General features: G+C 31.9%; 1 protein-coding gene across 2 annotated transcripts; it reads right to left on the bottom strand.

Annotated features, from left to right (window-relative positions):
* Positions 1-8,637: 8,637 nt before the first annotated feature.
* Positions 8,638-15,646, bottom strand: LOC114268388 (Integral membrane Yip1 family protein). 2 transcript variants are annotated; one of them, XM_028209560.2, is made up of 6 exons: positions 15,144-15,646; positions 13,909-13,954; positions 13,707-13,787; positions 12,024-12,204; positions 10,303-10,576; positions 8,638-9,146 (listed from the first exon to the last, which is right to left on the bottom strand). In XM_028209560.2, exons 1-6 carry the CDS (start codon positions 15,195-15,197, stop codon positions 8,952-8,954), a joined length of 831 nt encoding a protein of 276 aa, XP_028065361.1. In that variant the 5' UTR covers positions 15,198-15,646; the 3' UTR covers positions 8,638-8,951. The 2 variants fall into 2 exon arrangements, with proteins under 2 accessions (XP_028065361.1, XP_028065362.1); XM_028209561.2 differs by having other exon boundaries at positions 12,024-12,192; positions 15,144-15,583.
* Positions 15,647-20,185: the final 4,539 nt, after the last annotated feature.

Here is a 20,185-nt window from a genome sequence, read left to right on the forward strand (position 1 = left end):
ATACCTCCACCACCACTTGAGGGAGAGGTAGCCTCAAAACCCTTCGCAGCGCCTCCTCGTACAAACTAAACTCGCCCGGTCGCACATCTGATGCCCTCTCCGTGGATTCGGGCAGTCTTAGCCCTATCTCCGACGGAATTTGATACTTCTTCCTTATCCCCTCGACCTCCTCCACTGTCAGTACGGACCTGTCTAGTTTGGTGTGCTAATGGTCCGGCTCCACCTGGCTAATTGGTCTTGCGGCCGAGATCATTGTCTTGGGGCGAGCTCGCACAACTTGACTCGCTCCCTCTCCCTACACTCCGTACGATATTGTTCTGCCAAACCTACCACATCGTCATCGCCTAGTGGATCAACCCTTGCATTTGTTGCTTCCTCTTGGGCCATCTCTCTCGTGTGTCTGCGAATCGCTTCGGATGCGGGCGTAAGGAAATCCACAAAATGTGGCAGGGGCGTATCGCTAGCAATGAAGGAGTTTACACTGGAAATGCTTTGATGTTTTGCAAACAGATAGGTAAAGCGAATAATACCAAAGGCTCAAGGCTTGCCTGTATTCCAAGGGTCACAATTAATTCTCGCCAGTTTGAAAATTTTCAAAAATCCGCCCAAACTGTCTTTTCAACACCCTATCATGACCTATCGTTTCACTTATTGCCCAACACCTAACCTTCCCCACTACGCGATTCCGCCACGTGTACGACCACGATCCACTGCCCCTTTCCCCTTCCCTGTCTATTCCACTTCACTTCAACACGTGCCACGTCACCTCTTGAGCCCCGCGCCACACCACTTGGCCACCCTTCACGATCGGCCCTCCTCTTGGTTGGTCCCTCCACTCGACCACCCTTCGCGGTCGGCCCTCCTCTTGGTTGGTCCCTCCACTCGGCCACCCTTCGCGGTCGGCCCTCCTCTTGGTCGGCCCCCCCTACTCAGCCACCCTTCGCAGTCGGCCTTCCTCATGGTCGGTCACCCTTCTCGGTCGGACTTGGCCTTGCCGATTCCTCGCAACCCTCATTTTTTTCATTATTCCCTTCGTTGGACTAAAGCTGCACTTGGGAATGGGGGACTACTGACATGGGTAAGCCCATAAAGATTATAGCCCACTGTTTAGGGCCCAATACATATCTCAAATACTAAAGCCCAGCACTGCTAAAGCCCCACATAGCAATAAGAACCAATGACATCAAGACATGTGGCGAGAGAAGGGCAAGCCACATAAGCAAACAAAGATCTGCAAAGTTATTGTCACGGCACATCGCCATTAATGAGCCCCCTTACAACATTTATTGCGATAACCCCTCTCCGTCGGGACAGCACGCCCTCACCCTGAACAAGGTAAGCTACAGCATAGACTTTCGGCCAAGGTGACAAGTCAGAAGGGACAACGAAATGATTACCAGAGGATATAAACAGACATTGAAGACAAGAAGAAGGTTAAGCTTTTCTATCTCTAGTCTATCTTTACAATCTACTTCTCTTCCTAACTTGCTCGTCGGAGGGTTCGCTGGGGGACTCCCCGTTCCCCATTGGACTTTTGTGCAGGTTTCCCCGTGAGCTTGGTCATTCGGACATAGGCTTGAGGAGCGTAGATCAGTCCGACCCTTCCAACCATCACGAACTGTATCATCATATCTCTTTATAAAAACTTAAAAAATACATTTATTTAAATCATTTTAAATAATCCTTTAGTTATTTTGATAATTAAAATCATTTATTTTTAAATATGTTGAATAGAATATCTCTATAAAAAAATTTAGTTAATCAGATATCGGTAATATTATGATCGAATTAATTTTGTATTAGTAAAAATAAACAATCAGTGTAATTTAAGTATAAAATTGAATACAAAATTAATTTGATAATAATGCTATCGATATTCAATCAAATTAATTTTTTTATAAGAATATTTTACTCGACATACTGAAAAAAATAAACAATTCAGATTATCAAGATATGACCTAAAGTGGACCCCATTTCTATTAAAATTTCTATTGAAGAAAATTTTTAGATCTCGAACATTTTTTATGTTTCAAATAAACTGTGTATGGTTCATCAATTTGGTTAGAAATTTAAAAAAAGAAAAATGATGAAATATAAATAAAATATAAATACATTTTACACTTTTTTTTATTTTTAAATCCATTCTCAAATTTATGAATCAAATACAGCCTCAATAAAAAAACAAATTATGACATAATATGATTGTGCCCTAAGGACATGTTTGATTATAAGGATTATAACATAAGATTGGAATTGCTAATCTATGGACTCACAATCTTATGTTTGATTACAAATTTTATTAACTAGATTATATATACGATGGATATTTAATCTAACGAAATTGATGAATTTTAATATTGAAATAGACTGAGAATCATAATTTTAAGTACAAAAACAAAAATAAAATAAATACATAATAAATAATTATCTCATTAATTTAATCAAATAACCAATCTTAAATGTATATAATTGTCCTTTCACTATTAAACAAGCCCTGAGTGCATTCTATAATTTCCGATGCACAAAATTAATATCATAATTTTTTCTACTAATGTGTAATAAATTTTTAAAATGATAATTACCCCAATTATTTAACCCTCATGTGTCACTCTTTAAATTTCTCAAAAAAATATGAAAGTCTGAATGCCAAATACAACCATTCAAGGATCAAAAGCCCCGTTTGGTAGAACTGTGAGAAAGTGATTATAGATTATACCTTAAAAGATTATAACTTACAGCTGTGAACATAAGCTAGTAATCTGTTTGGTGCAGCTGCGGGATTATGGATTGAAGTAGTAGAGTAGTGTTTGGTAAATAAGTTGTAAAATAGTTTTTGAATAAAGCTTGGGAGCTCGAAACCCCTCCCTCCCAAATCCCCCGAAATTCAGGAGGGAGGGAGAGAGAGAGAGAGAGGGGAAGAGGGCTCGCAGTCGCCGCCCGATCGTCGCCCGGCGTCCTCGCAACAGCTCATCGCAGCGTCACCCGGCATCGCCTCGCCCGATCGTCTTCTCCGGCAGCCCCCGCCTCTGCCCGATCGTCGTCTCCGCAACCCGATCGTCGTCTCCAGCAGCCCCCGCCTCTGCCTTGCCTCCGCCTCCTCATCCCCTTGTAATTAGGGCCCCCTCCAGTCCTCCTCCCTTCTCCTCCTCCTTCCTTCTCTTCTCCTTCTTTCTTCTTCATCTTCTTCGTTTTTTATTGAACTAGAAAAAAAAAAAAAATGCAAAAACGACATCGTTTCTGGGATTAGGGGGATTCGGGTAGCTCAGATTCGAGCTCCCTAGCACGACTGATAGTTTTTTGCTATATAATTATCATTTTTGCCCTTATAATATATAAAATTTGTGATTTCATTTATAATACATTTTTTTCTTTTTCTTTTTCTTTTTCATTTTATTTTCTTTTCTTTTCTTTTTCACCTTATTTTCTTTTCTTTTTTAATTTTTTTTTCTTCTCTTCTTTCTTTGTTATTTTTTTTTAATTTATTCATGTTCTAATTTATATTAATGTTGTGATTTCATTACATATTATTTTCATATGTTCATTTTAATTATTTATATCTGTATTTCTTTTCTTTATTATTATTATTAATTGTGATTTTAGTATAAAAATTGTCAATTGCTCATCAATTATTAAAATTAGTATCAATTATTAATTATTATTATTATTATTATTAACTTGTTCATCAATTACTAAAATTAGTATCAATTTGTCCATCAATTATTATTATTATTATTATTTTTCATATTATTATTCATTTTAATTATTTTTAGTAATATTTCATTTTTTCATTTTTAGTAATTCATTTATTCATTTGACAAATCTTTTCATTTTTTTCAATTTATATCATTTTTTTTAAGTGATATTTCATTTTTTCATTTTTAGTAAAATTATTTCATTTTTTCATTATAAATTAATTAGTGTCAATTAATGGATTAATTAGCATCAATTGATACTAAAAATTTTAATTAGTATCAATTAATATAAAATTTATTTCATTAATGGCTAAAATGCTTAATTATTATTATGATTTTTTAATTAAAAAAACACTGAAAACTTCAAAAAAACAAACAAACAAACAAAACACATTGAAATCCATCACCGGAGAGAGAACCGCAGCCAATCGACGACAGACGGTTGATCGTCACCGTCGATCGTTACGCAATCGATCGTGACTCTAGGGTTTCAGATCGCGATCGCGATCTGAAAGAGATTTGGTTCAAAGAGATCTGAAATAGTTGATTGTGACTCTAGGGTTTCATGCAGTCGATCTGGTTAGGGCTTCGATCGCTAAGAAAGAGAGAGAGAGAGATAAGAGATCTAATTCGCCTCTCGCCAGAAATCGCGAAGAGAGAGCACTGGTTTGTGTGTGTGTGTTTGTGTGAGAGAGAGAGAGAGTGAGAGAGAGAGAGCACTGGTTGGCCTCTCGCCGGAAATCGTCTCTGTCTCCCTCTTAGAGAATGAACAGTGATGCTTGGTGATTTATATAATGGCAACTTGATAATACTTCAAATTAGTAAAGGGCATTTAAGTAATTTTGCTCCTCAATTTTGTAGCTTCACGCTTAAGCTGATGAGTTAAGCATCCCGGAGGCCACTCAGCCAAAAAGTATTTTTTTGGCTTAATTTATGCTACAAAAAGTGATTTTAAATTTTACCAAATACACCAAAATAGCTTAAAATAATCTACAAGCTGATTTAAGCTACTTATAAGTTCGACCAAACGGGCCCAAACATTGACTTTGCTCTGTTTGGTTGAAATATGAAACAGCCCACTGTTCCTCTTGCAGTGGAATAAAAATATTTGGTTTATGAAGTTGTGTTTTTTACTTCTTTTTTTATTATTTTTTTTTTTCACACCTATAAGCTTATTATTGCATATCAATATTAATAAATATAAAACTTCTCAGCAGAACCCAAGTGAACAGTTCAATTTCTAGTAATTTAACTTCAACTTGATACAAGCCCGACAAATAAATACCAATGCAATAGTAATGATGATATTCGTTTGAGAATAATTTATTTTAATAATTTTTTAATTTTTTTATAAAATAGATGTGTAAAAAAAAAAGTAGAGAATGTGAGTAGACAACTTATACTGATTCTTTAACATTTTGACTAAAGGCAGCGGCTTTGGTCCAGTCCAAGATCGGACTGGACCGTGCTGTTAGGCCCGTGAGGATCCACCACGGGTCTCGTTTTGATAATCTGAACCGTTCAATGTGTAGAACTCGTCAAGTACTATATGTCTGTAAAAAATCACATTGATCGGATATCGATAACTGTGTGAACAAAACAGTTTTTTATCAACCGTTAATTTTTTCACCGTCCATTTTTTTTTATACAAAACTGATTTGATCACATAGCTATTGATATCCGATCAATGTGATTTTTTATAGACATATAGTACCGACGAGTTCTACACATTGAACGGTTCATATTATCAAAACGGGCCCAAAAAATGGGCTCCATGGGCCGGACTGGACGGGTCCAATCTTGATCTCAACTTGAGACAAGCTGGACCCTTGACTAAAATATATAGTTGACAAATGAAATGTGCATTATCCAATAGAGAAGCCATTTTCCATACAAACACCAGATGGCATAGGTGGAGTGTTTAGTTTCATGATCTTCAATTATGATCTTTGGGTGTGTTTGACTAGGGGGATTAAGGGGGGGACTGTTCGGATTGCTTATCTGAAGGAGTGAGTAGTCTATCGTTTGTTTTTTTTTTAGTCCGCCGGACATGGAATCCGAGTGAACTCCTTATCTCCCATATGGGGGATTATAGGGGGGTGTGGGACAATTTTGGAAGGACTATTTACTGTTGGAATTAAATAGTAAAATGATCATTTTGACTCTCTACTATTTAATTATATATTATATTTAATAAAATTCAATAAAATTTAAATGTCTCGATTTAAAAATAAAATAAATTTATTTAACTTTTTATTGATGCTTTATTTATTTATTTATTTTAAATAATTTTTTATAGATATTTTATTGATGTTTTATTTTAAAATTTCGTTTATATTTTATTTAATTTCATTATTTAAATCTTAATGGATGTTTTATTTAATTTCATTGTTTAATTATTATTATTTTTAAAAACAAATTTATTTAAAAGGGTAAAATAGTCTTTTGTTCATTTATCCTATCCAATCCATTCAACCAAATATTGGATTCACTAAAAATAGTCATTTCCAGACATGTAATCCCATGAGAAAACAAACACATGATATATATCCAATCCAACCAAATTGTCCGGGAGATTGATAGTCCGGGAGATTCACAATCCCAGGATTCAAGTCCGATGGATTCTAATCCCTCCTTATCCAGTCCGCCCAATCAAACACACACTTTAGGTATTGCGTTACCTTGATTAGCCGGTCTAGGTTTCTTGTTGTTGTTCATGTGTTCTAGAATATTATTTGCCATTGATTATATTCTTCAATATTAAGTGTTGCCAGATAAATTTTATTTTTTCTTAGATTGATAAGGTGCTCAAGTAAATACTTTCTTATGTAACTCTCATATTTACACTTTTTTGACAGATGCAATAAACTGATATTTTTATCTTTTATGAAAAAATAAAAAAATAAAAAAAATCAGCCAAAACACTTTGACTTACAAAATCATTGGCCAATTGCAAAAATCACATATTTCACAAAACAAAATAGTAATATAGTTTTTATTTTTCATTAAAATGCCATGGTAAGAGCAACTCAGATAAAGAAGAAAAGTTAATAAAATTATTAGTTTATACAATATTATCTTAATTAAAAAAATTTAGAGACACCTAATGGCTAATAATAGACCACATAGATGGTGGTCTATAGCAAGATTGGTCTTAAATTTGTGTACCCATCATGCCCACCTCTTGTGAGAGGGGTCACCCATGTGGTCCATTATTAGGTGTATACAATAGGGTTTGTCTTATATTTTTATTTTATATTTTAATTTGATTTACATATGATCTTATAATAAGATCTAATGAATTACAACCATAATGATAAAAATTAAATACAACAAATATTTGAGTATCAATCAAAGTTTCAATACCATCTTATATATTGCTTAAGTATCAATCATGATTTTGGACATAATAATTAGCTTAGTGATTCATAAAATTATTTATTAAGATAGTAAAAAAATTAAAGATTCAAGATTTAAATAGATGGAGCGGCTCCACCCTTTAAACAATCTATCTATATAATAAAGTATGTTTTCCTTGGTTCTTAAAAAAATAAAAAAAGGTTAGTTTAATAGACTTCACCTATATGTCTTATAACAATGCATCCATTAGTGACACATGGACATGCATTTAAAAATTTAATATTTAATAAATTTAGTTGTAGCATTATTAATCCACAAAATGGAATCTTATCTAAAAAAATTTAATAGACTTTTCTTGTGAGTTACGATTTTCATTTTATTGGATAGAATTGTACGAATTCACCTGTGTTGTGGGGCTATTCTCCTAATATTTGTAGTGTACTTCAATTCACAAATCACGTGGAGTTATATGTTTATTTTTAAATATTAGGAGAATAAATTAATAGGAAGTGTGAAACACGCAGTAGACATAACAAGTTTTCTACTCATTTTCAAATTTTAATAGGGTAAATCGCACATAAAATAAAATAAAAGAGGTTACAATACACTTTGCTTTCCAAACAAATCACAAAACACGAGGATATTTTAGTACTTTTCATTAAATCATTAACGGGACCTAACAGTATACTTCAGTTCACAAACCATAAAGGGGTTACGTTGTTATTTCCAAACGTCAAGGGATAAATCGCACATGGCCCAAACCATAAGGGATAAAATTTTCCCTTATATTAAATAATCCCTTTTAACATATTATTAGAACTTACTTTCTATATTATAATTTAATAGGATTGGAGTTTTCTCAAATTCAAATTCAAAAGGCCTGTAAACTCGCCGTAAAACCCGTTTTGATAATTTGAATCGTTTATTTTATAATGCTCTCAATGTGTATCAACTATAAAAATATATATATATATATATATGTTGATCCAATAATTGTAATATATTCATTTTATTACGTTTGTTTACGAAAAAAATGAACAAGAAGTACGTTTTCTAAAATAAACCATTGATTTTTTTTTTTGGGAACAAACAAAACAAAATGAAAAAATACTACAATTATCATATCGAACTAATTTATATATATATATATATATATATGATATATAAATAAGAGTTTACAAAATAAACAATTCTAATCACCAAAACAGAATTCGACCCCCACAGTCGTTCAAGTTCTCTGAAATTGAGAAACGTCCAATTCAATTTGATAATGACAATCACCTTAGAGTAGCTCCAAACAATTCAATAATAGTTGAGTATAATTGTGTCTGATAACATCAGGAATATCATACAGTTGTCTAGGTGCAGCGCAATCACCCTCACGAGCTGTGGGGTTTTGAGTAGTAAATCACGGGTATGAGGAAGCAAGAATGTGATAACTGCAAATTTTGAGTCCACAAATTTTCTCCAAAAGAATTATAAACTCTGGTTCTAGTACTTTTGGCTTTTGAATTTATTCATAGAGAGGACCATGGTTGTCAGAAAAAGCGACACATGATAAAATTAATGAGGGACTGAAACATAATTTTCTGGAAGATTCAAAATTTACTAGAAAAAGGGAAGTCAAAAAATCACATTTGGTCTCCAAAAATCTGTAGGCTAACAATATCCGAGCCATTCATATCAACACCGCGTCACAAGCAACACGATTGAAAACACTATTCTCTCTCAAACTGTTTTAGCATTCTCGAGAACATTATAGTCTAGTTTTTTTCACTTTACAACATAAGCCAGTGGGCAAATCCAAGCCGTACAAAATAAAAGAAAACGATGTTACCTTTCAGATTTTGTGTTACAAAGCAAACACGCTGGCTGAGCTTGGACAATGGTGGGTTAGGGTTATGGGAAGAACCACATCTTGATGAAGAGTGCCAAACCCATTTGCAAAATAAAAGCAGCAACTAGCACCATTGTAAGATCATTATTCCCCTCTATATGGGACCTGAGGTTCAAGGCAACAAAGGTAGCCGATGCACCACCAGTAATGATAATGATGATCCACCGGAGAAATTCAACTGGGATAACCAACAGAAACTGAAAATATTCCAGGAGAATGTGTCACAAAGTCACATAATCATAATATTGCAAACAAGAAGTGAAAATTTTTGTATGAAATAAGAAAAATAACATGAAAAAAGAAAAGAAAAGAAGAAGTCCTAGAACTACGTACATAACAAACACACTAGAAGACAACTCAATTAGCTTAAATTTCTCCTGCCCAAATGGAACAGAATGATGTGCTTTAGTTATAGAACTTCAAAATATTGCAAATTAAGTGTAGCATTCAACTCATTCATGGAACAGCGAGCATCAGACCAGCACAATGTTTAAAATGTTGCTTTACATGAACCTGGAAGATTTAACCAGAGCCAAAATTTTGTTTTGGTAATTACATGATCTGAAATTTACTTACTTAGAAGGGAGGCTCATCAAGTAAACCCTCTTCTTGGTTTAAATATTCCCGAAGTAGCTAACATATATGTATTTCGTAGAAGACCTCTCAATCCCATAATACAAGTAATTGACAGGAATGAAAATGGAAGCATTTGTTTTTATAATCCCCCTTCTGTAGGCTGTTATGCATTTTTTTTAAAACTAACTTTAACAATTAGGAAATTTTGAAACTTTATTTCCAAACTACATTAAAACATGATTCGTAAACATGTTTTTTTGAAAGTGTGTTAAGCAAACATGCTTTTAAGTTGATTTGGCCAAATACAGTAACCATAAACTAAAAAAAAAAAATTAATAGCAATAAGTAAAAAAATTCATTTGCTGACCATGCCTTCTGGATAAATTAAAAAGTGTGCTTAGACCCATGCTTTCAAGCTAAAGCAAATTTAGTTAGGAAGCGTGGTTAGTTGTTTTTTATGCTAAAACAAAAACTTATTTGAGCTTTCAGCTTTGTACAAAAAACAAAGGGTGGTACGCTTTTTAATTTATCCGGCAAGTGTGGTTAGCGACCACACTTTTACTTTGAATTTATTCCCTTAATTTATTCTTTAATTTACTATTACTTTCAGCCAAATAAGCTCAAAAGCATAGTAGCGAAACATGCTTTCAAGAAAATGAGTATAGCAAAATCCCCTAGTTTAAATAAAGTAATGCATGATGATTAAAGAGCCTCTTCTCTTCCTCCAAAGTGGGGCTCAATTATCATGAGCAAACTAAAGCCAAAATTGATACTTACAGAGCTGAGAACAAGTATGAAGAACGAATATCCCCACATGCACCAAAAGCGTACAAGGCTGGCATTTGAACCCAGATACTGAAGCAAAAAGTAAAATCCCAATGGCACAACTACTGCATAGCCATATATTGAGCACGCTGCCAAACTTATGTAGCTGACATCAAAGCTCCATGAAGTACTACTGTCACTGTGCTTGTTCATCAAGTAGGTGCCACAGTTTCCAAGGGCAGCAATAACAAATACCAATGTGGTGGTGATCCAAACAAGCCCGTAACTGAAATATCAGAAAAGTTAGTATGACCAAGCGTACATGGTATTTATACTAATGTATTGGAACATGAATTCCTTGAAAATGATCACTGAAAAATGAGGTCGTCAATGTAACATTCTGGAAATACCATGGATGTGGGAAGGATATACAGTTATAAGCTATCCACTAGAGGATGTACAAATGGGTATGTATGTACACAGGATAACAGGCTTATTTCCATAGAGATAAGAGGTCCATGTCGAGGTGGTTGAAAAAAGGTTCATAGAAAAGCTTTTCATTTCTTATCAGTGCAGTAGGTTAGTGAATTATTCTTATACTTTGTATGTTTGGTTGTCTATTGATCGTTTAGGCAAACAAAGACTGTTTTTTGTACAGTGGTGCTACATGCACCAATTAGTGTACTAATTAGTGTACCAACACTAGTTATGACATTATTATTGACTCACCTCATTAATCACATTATAAATATCAAAAACCTTTTAAATTATGCCACATCATCAGTTGGTATACTAGTATACATATAGCATTATTCTTTTTGATAAGTCGGCAAACAACACTTTTTGAAAATTGAGGTTAGTGACTTATTGATTTTTAGGTTAAAAAACAAGGTTGCCAAACGAGGCCTTAGATAAGAAGGATTAGGAAGCTTGGTGTAGCTATTACTTTATTAAAGTTAATTGTTAATTACATATCACTACAATAACACCCAAAATAGAATTTGAAAAAATGTGTAGTTTTTAAAGTGCAAGTGAGTGTTTCGTGTTATATAATTAAATTAATATATATAGCAATAAATCCGAAATGGTATGCCAAAACACACTGCTATCGGTATATTCCATACAAATGACCAAAACAGTATGCTAGTCGATATGGGATTTGAAAAAATTTGTAGTTTTTAAAGTGCAAGTGAGTGTTTCGTGTTATATAATTAATTTAATATCTATAGCAGTAAATCCGAAATGGTATGCCAAAACACACTGTCATCGGTATATACCATACCAATGACAAAAACAGTATGCTAGTCAACATGGGATTAACAACATTGGACCACATAGATAACCTATAAGTCTGAGTAGCAACATTTTGATATCCAATTGACATGTTTCCTATTATTGGAAAACTCTCATTCCCTTATTTGATTTTCTACTTAACATTTCAGTGATTTCACTGTGACGATATCAGTATCCATCATCCATCCTTTCATAAGGTCCCGCCTCCATACCCTTACTCCGGAAAAATTAATCTTCCTCCACTCATCCACCTTTCCAACTTTGGCCTTATAGTTACAGAAAATGACGAATTTTGAATTATATATTTACAACAACAAAAAAAAAAAAAAACAGAAAAAGAAGTCTCACAACAACCAAACAGAGTGCAAGTAAAACCAACAGGTTATCTCTGTTTATGATAGTTGTAGCCATATATATAAGTAAAAATTTGCAGAACTCACAGATCAGGGTTTGCTTCAATCTTGTTGAAAAAATCTCCATTAATAGGATACAATGAGCTCATCAATCTGTTCAACACGATATCTGTGTCTACATTGAAATATTGTGTGTAAGATGAGATGTTAAACACTCCCTTCCAGTTGTTCGTTGACGACATTTGTTCAACTCCTTCTGCATGATTAGCTGGGTAGAAAAATATTAGTGGCTGTCATATCACATCAATACATATTTCCGTAACTCAGTAGTGACTTTGTTGCACATTACTCTTTAGGGATTACGTAAACATAAATTGACAGCATCTGAGTACTTGTTCTTTTTTTCATTTTTATATAACAAAAGGTTGTTAAGAAAACTGCTGTAGCAGTTTGCACACGAAGCATACTGCAACAAACAGAAAATTAAGCCCCATTGAGAAAAGATACACCTCCTAGGAACTGTAGTTACATGAAAATAAACTATCCCAACACCCAACAGAAAGGAAGCTCAACATTTGGATTTTCAGCTTGACCAAACATTTTTTTTACATCTTCAAGGAACTTTTACTCTGCTCTAATCAAAGTATTTTGACATAAATCGTCTTCTCTTAAATACTAGGCACAATCATTCTCATCAAAAGTTCTGGTATCATAACGAAGTATTTTCATTGACCAAGGAGTTTATGTTGACCTACAGTTTTCTCAAAATAGGAATGGGACACTCTTCACCACACAACTACAAACAGGAATTAAGCCAAGATGAGTCAAGGAGTAAAAAACGAGTTGATCGGACAAGCCTAGTGCATCTAAGAATGAAGTTATAACTGGACATTTGTATTTAAAATCTCACCATATAATAAAGCACTTTGGAAGTAAAATGCATAGAAAATAATGAACAAATGAAAGTTGGTAAACACTGATTTGCACCTATCAAGTCAACCCATTAATCTCACTATAAAACCAGTTGATGGTCCAACATTGCAAGTAAATCTACGATTTATGCTTCGTCATTGATGAGAACTGTAAATTTTAACAAACTACAATAATCTAACTTGAGAATAAGCAACTCCACTTACACGCTTATCTATTATTGTCATGCATTCTCAAAAAACAAAAAAACAAAGGAAGAAGAAAAGTAACGGCAAGTCTACAATCAGATCTTCTACGTTTTATGCTTTGTCATTGATGAGAATTGTAAATTTTAACACATTACAATAATCTAACTTAAGAATAAGCAACTCCGCTTACACGCTTATCCATTATTGTCATACATTCTCAAAAAACAAAGAAACAAATAAAGAAGAAAAGTAACGGCAAGTCTACAATCAGATGAGTACCTTAGCTACAGAGTTTGTATCATAATCAGATAATTCTATACATTCTACATTCTTGTTTCCATATAATTCAGGATTACAGACACAAATAGATATCTCAAGTCAAGTAGTTAAATAAAATGGTACCAAAACAACATCTATTGTCTTTTTGCTTCAAGCTTGCAGCAAAGAAAATATTATCTATTGGAACATCATATAATTAAATGAATGATCTGTTCATGAGCACTCAACAAGAGTAAGCCATTGGAAAATTATTATCCCCTAAATGGAAAACCTATACAAAACCAATCGTGATAGATGACTGATCAATATAATAACAACCACCATGATTTCTGTCAAGCTTCAAATGTGGAAAGCAGTCATCAGAATTACTTACCACTTGGACTTCCAAGAGTTTGATATCCCTGCCCCCCACCTACACCATTTGGAGGAAATATTTGCAAATTCGCTTGAGGGGCTGCACATAATTTCAGCAGCAAGAAAGAAAATGTGTGATTCAGATTCAACTACAAGTAAAAGAGTCTATAAATGGATATCAAGTTATGATTGAATGGAGATTTACAGTTTGAGCCACATACCCTCATAACTGGTGGTGGTGGCTTTATTTCCTTCAGTGACAACGGCCTGTATGTGAATAACAGGTTATGATTCAATGGAGATTTACAACTAAACGCTTTAAACTATGCAGTTGTTCTAATGTTTTCTCAGTGCATTTATAAGTCATAATCAACAAATTGTAAGACCCAAAAAATCAATGGATTTTACCACCCTAAAAAAAGACCCAATAAATCAATGAAATGCATAAAGCCACATAAAACTTTAAATTCAAAACAAGCACACATCCAACTGGGCATAATAAATTAGATGTGTGTTTGCTTAGCGTAGAATTGTTACTGGTATAGATGGTTAGTCTCTAATATTTTAGTCCGTGGGTGTTTTGCATGGAAAGGGATATGCTCGTTACGCTGTGTTTGGTTCATGGATTTGGATAGGGATTTGAAACTAGAAAGGGAAAAGGAAAAGATAGATGAAATGTAATGCAATATACCTACATTTGACACACATTTTCCCTTTCTCTTCCCAAATTCATAAACCAAACACAGCCTCAAGCTTTGTAATTGTTACTTTCTTCAATAAAATTATTACTTACCACCAAAAAACTGGCCATAAGAAGATGCACTTGAGGTTGAAAACAAGTAATTTATTACAGACACACCTAAAATAACTAAAATGACCAAGTTTCAACCCATTATCCATTATAATTATTAATATTTAAACTACTTAAAGCTGGTCATCTAAACAAACTTTAATGACATCAAATAAAATAATTAGTTTTATTATATATATATATATATGATCAAATTGATTCTTTGGACATCCATGCTTGACCTAGTAACATACAATAATAATCTTCCAACTTTCTCAGAATTTCAATTTTCCACTTCCTCACTAATTTCTAATACTCCGTTAAATTTCAGAGAGAAAAAATCGATGAAAACGCAATTAGAATAAATTAGCAACACAAACAGTCGTATCAAGCACAGTTTTAATGGAGGTTTTAGCTTCTCCCCCAAATTAATAATAATAAAAAAAATCTTCCATTCACGAATTCAATTAAGTATTTTCCCACATCGATCATATACAATCTTGATCACTGAATCACAATGAAAATTAGTCTTGGACTTTCATGCAATCCAACATTAGGGCACAAATTATGTTAAAACCATAACAATTTCACACAAAAGCATATATATGTACATGCAAACACATATATGTATAGAAACATATATATGGAGAGTGAATGAATGCGTACCGGGACTGAACCGAGCAAGTGGCTGGTGGGAAGGGTAGAGAAAGAATCATCCATGGATGGGTGTGTAGAGAGAGATCAAGAGAGAGAGAGAGAGATATTCGTTCAAAGTATCGTCGCATGCGATTGGATTGATCGAGATTGGAGACTCTGAAGATCGTTGAGAACTGGTTCCGAGATGAGCCCCTTTACCTCGCTTTTTTATTTTTCTTTTGCTTCTTCTCATACACTCCGAGATTCTGTTGTGTAATTTGGAAGCAATATGACGACGGAGTGCCGATCTAGACCGGTACAAACTCCCGTTTTGTAAAGTTTGTGTAATTTACACTCACATCCACAAGGTTTGCACTTAATAATTGTATAAATGATAAATTACGGAAAATTATTTTTTGCTCCTCGGACAAACTAACGTGGTGTTTTAATTTGATTGTTATAGGTTGGATCAGTGAGACCTATTACCTTCATGTCTCCTTTTAAGAGATAATGGGAGATTTGTCCCTTACGTTGTGTTTGGTTGAAAGATTTAAGAAAAAATTTAAAAAGATAAAAGAAAAAAATAGGTAAAATGTGAATAAAATAGAGTCCGGATCCTCTCCAGGTCTTTTATCAAGCCATTCTCCGATCAACAGTCAAGATTTAGCCACGTCACCCCACTCAAAATCTGTGGTTAAGATTAGTTTAAAAAAAAAAAACTCATTTACATCCTACCACTCATTCACACTCAATCACTCACGTTTTTGCTCTCTCTCTCTCTCACATCCCACCACTCTCTCTCTCTCTTTGACATCCCACTCTGTCTCTCTCTCTCTCACACACACATTTCTAATAAAAAATTAAAAAACTATTTTAATCCTTTAATTTTATTTTCATAATATATATAATTTTTAATATAAAATTTTAACTTTATAAATTTAATATCATTAAAAATATACCTTTAAAATAAGACTAATATTAAATATATTTAATAAAAATTTAAAATAAATAAAAAGTATATATGATTTGCACCAATACACAAATTAAATTTGTGTTTTATTTGATTTGTATCTATACGCAGATTGAATTTCTATATATTTTATTTCCTTTAAAAAATTATAAACTTGTTTGGTTAATAAAATAAAATTAAAAATCATTATTTTCATATGATTTTTTTTAGAATGAAGATTGTTTTTGATATTTTCATATGATTATAAACTTGTTTGGTTAATAAAATTAAATTAAAAGTCATTATTTTCACAAGATTATCATATGAAAATAATGAATTTTAATTTTATTTTATTAACCAAACAAGTTAATAAATTTTTTTAAAAGATATAAAATATACGGAAATTCAATCTATGCATAGGTACAAATCAAATAAAACACAAATTGAATCTATGTATACATGCAAACCAAATACACCTTTTTTTATTTATTTTAGATTTTTATTAAATATATTTAATATTAGTCTTATTTTAAAGGTGTATTTTTAATAATATTAAATTTATAAAATTAAAATTTTATATATATCTTATGAAAATAAAATAAAAAGGATTAAAATAATTTTTTTATGTTTTATTTGAAATGAGAGAGAGAGAGAGCGTGGTGGGATGAGAGAGAGAGAGAGAGAGAAAACGTGAGTGATTAAGTGTGTGTGGGTGGTGAGAAGTTAATGGTTTTTTTTATTTATTTTAGCTAATCTTAGCCACAGATTTTGAGTGGGGTGACGTGGCTAAATCTTGACTGTTGACCGGAGGAATGACCGGAGATAAGAGCTGGAGAGGATCCGGGCTCAATAAGATATACCTACATTTCACCTAGTTTCACACATTTTTTTTCTTTCCATTTCCAAATCTCTCTCTAAATCTCCCAACCAAACACAGAATTAATGAGTGATATGGAGTAATTTTCTAAGAATAATCAATAACTTCTCATAAATTACACTAACATCTTTTAAGGTGCAAAAAAAAAAAAAAAAAAAATATTAATTATATATTTTTGACATAATTATACTAATCACTATTTTATTAATTATAAAAGATAAATATACATTATAGTAAATAAAGATAATATCATTTGTTCATTCATAGACTAACGAATTACTGATAAAGAAAATAGCCCAAATGTTATATGAATTAAATATTGAAATAATTGTTGAAAAGTATAACCTAAGGAGAATATGTGGTATTAGGTCCAGTAGTTTTTTTTTTTTTTTTTTTTTTTTTGATGACAAATTCAACCTTTGTGAAATAGTCTTGTGAGAAATTATTTTATTTATTTTGAAAGATATTTTATTTTCAATTTTATCCCTTAATTTATTTATTGATTTTTTTTTTACTATCTATTCAAATTATTTTTTATATGTTCAAATTTATATCTATCTATTCAAATTATTTGACTATCTATTCAAATTTTTTGTCTATCTATTCAATTTATTTACTATATGCTCAAATTTTTATCTGTCCAAAATTTATCTATTCAATTTTTATCTTTCCAAATTTTTTCTTATCAAGTCAGCTTCTACCAACAATGATCTGTTGAAACCAACCGTGATCTAATCTGTTGAAATTTGGGTATGCAAATAGATATGATGAGATAGAGAGAGAGGATTTAGTAGTTTCTAGTTGAAAGAGAGAGAGATAAGAGAGAAACAACTCACAACTCTGTTCAAAGAACAAGAAGAGTAAATCCACAACAACGACTAGGGGTGTGCACGGTACGGTTTGGGCAGTGTGAAAGTAAGATTATAAATCGAATGATGGATTGGCAAATTGCAATTTGAACAGTTTTGAACAGATTGAAAAATAATCTAACCAATTATTAAGCTTTTGCATAATATATAACACTAATTTGCATAATATTTTTCATTTATATAATACAAACTAATTTTACATAATATTTTTCATATTGTAATAAATTTTACATATTAAATCCTTTCATACACATTTTTACTTTGATATTCCATTATAGATTAAAAAATATATTTGTATTAACTATAGTAGAACAGAGCGCTTTAGAATGCGGATTATAAATTTTAAAATTTAAACTGTGATTAGCGGATAGAGCAGTACAGATGAATACAGATCGGTGCGATTTTAGCTGATTGGGCAGTACTTTGCACAGCCCACACAACGACAACAATAACAAAAAAATGATCCAATTTAGACCTGAGCCATATATTTTATCTACACATCAGAGTGGAAATGGCGTCGGTATAGAAGGCGGAGGCGGAGGCGGAGGCGGAGGCAACGGTGCGAGTGTAGGAAATAAAGAGAAAGTGACTTTGTTTTTCAAGTTCCCACAAGTTATGAAATATATATATATATATATATATATCAATCGGTAGTTTGGTTATTTTATAAGAGTTTGTCCTTATAGACAATGTATTTTAGAGTGGAGATCTTTAGGCAAAGAAAATTCATAATTGGATTTATAAACCGAGTTTCCTTAAAATTTGAAAACATCAATGTTATTCTATCAAAATGATAGGACTTACTATATTTTCTTTAAATTTCAGGAAAAGTAAGTATAATTTATCCTAATATAAAATTCTTTATTACCTTGTACTTTCTCTAAATTTGATCGAGGTCTACGTAATTTAGCCTTATTATTATTAACTCATCTCTCTTGAGGTTTAAGAAAAATATAGTTAACTCTACACTTTTAACATAATTATATTGACATTTCTTGAGATTTTTTCACATAACTAATTAGGCCCTCTTTCATCATTAATTTATTAACCGTATGAATGAAAAATAATGTTATCATATCTTTTTAACAAAAAATATACAATTTTTAATTTATTTTAGTGTTTATCCACTTTTTGCATTAGTTTTTTATCACTTAACTTTATTAAAAAAGAAATTAATGTAATTATATTAAAAGTGTGAGACTATTTATATTTTTAAAAATTTAGAGGAATGTGAGTATAATTTGCTTTTATTAATATCATTTTTTATTTTTATTTTTATTTTTTAAGTTCTCTTATCGTAACCAACATTTTCCGAGCGACGAGGCTGAACATGGACCAGAAGATAGGCTTAGACCTGTTTTACACTTGCATGGGCTCTCTCATTCGACACTAGGCCCAAGACAAAGAAATCTGTTAGATTATATCGTTTGGTTCTAATTTTTTTGAATTTAATTTTATGAAAATTGAGTTTTTTATTCTTCATATTTTTTTGTTTTTAGTTATTTTTTTTAATATTTTAGGAATTTTTTTTTACTTTTTAGATACACTTAATATAAATACAATTAAAAAGCATAATATTTGTGAAAAAATCTCAAAAAAATTCACTAAATAAAAAAATATAAAAATTCATACATTTTCTTATTCTTGTATATTTATTGATTTGTTTAAATATTTTTTAATAAATATTTTACATTTTAGATATATCTTGGTTAGCTGCATCTAAAAAGTTAAAAAAAAAGTGCATAAAATATTAAAAAATAAATACGAAAATAAAAAAACTCAATTTTCAAAAAATTGGAACCAATCTTGAGAAAGTAAATGCAATTTTATGAGAATTCTTTTGGGAACCAAGCTTGTCTCTTGTCCAAGAATTGACTGGAGAGTCTAGTTTAATTAGGTTGATCTTAGTGATTCAGTTAAAAAATGCAATGAACCTAAATTTACAAATCCACAATTTATCTAGGATATATTTGTGTGATGGAAATTAAATTGATGAAATGTGGGATTTATAAGTGAAATAATTTTGAACCATTGATTCATTTTTCTAGGTAAATTATGGGTGTGTAGTCTTGTTTGATTCAATTTGTAAGGTACGTAAAAAAAAAAAAAAAAACTATTCATACAAAAAGTTAAATAAATTAAACATCGATAGCCCTATGATCAATTTATACATGTACTAAAATATGACTAGTCTATTTTTAAAGTCATACTTGTTGTCTGTTGTTGTAAAAGAAATGTGATTCGATTTCATAGCTCCTAATGTTAGATTAACATAATTTTTTACATAGATAATTCTTTTGACATAAAGCCGGGGTGGACTCACAATTTCGGCCTAATTTTATCACATTTGTTTTCAAAAAGTGAAAAATAGGTATCA

This window comes from Camellia sinensis, chromosome 1, assembly GCF_055761805.1.
Source record: "Camellia sinensis isolate YWXY chromosome 1, ASM5576180v1, whole genome shotgun sequence".
NCBI classification, from domain to species: Eukaryota; Viridiplantae; Streptophyta; class Magnoliopsida; order Ericales; family Theaceae; genus Camellia; species Camellia sinensis.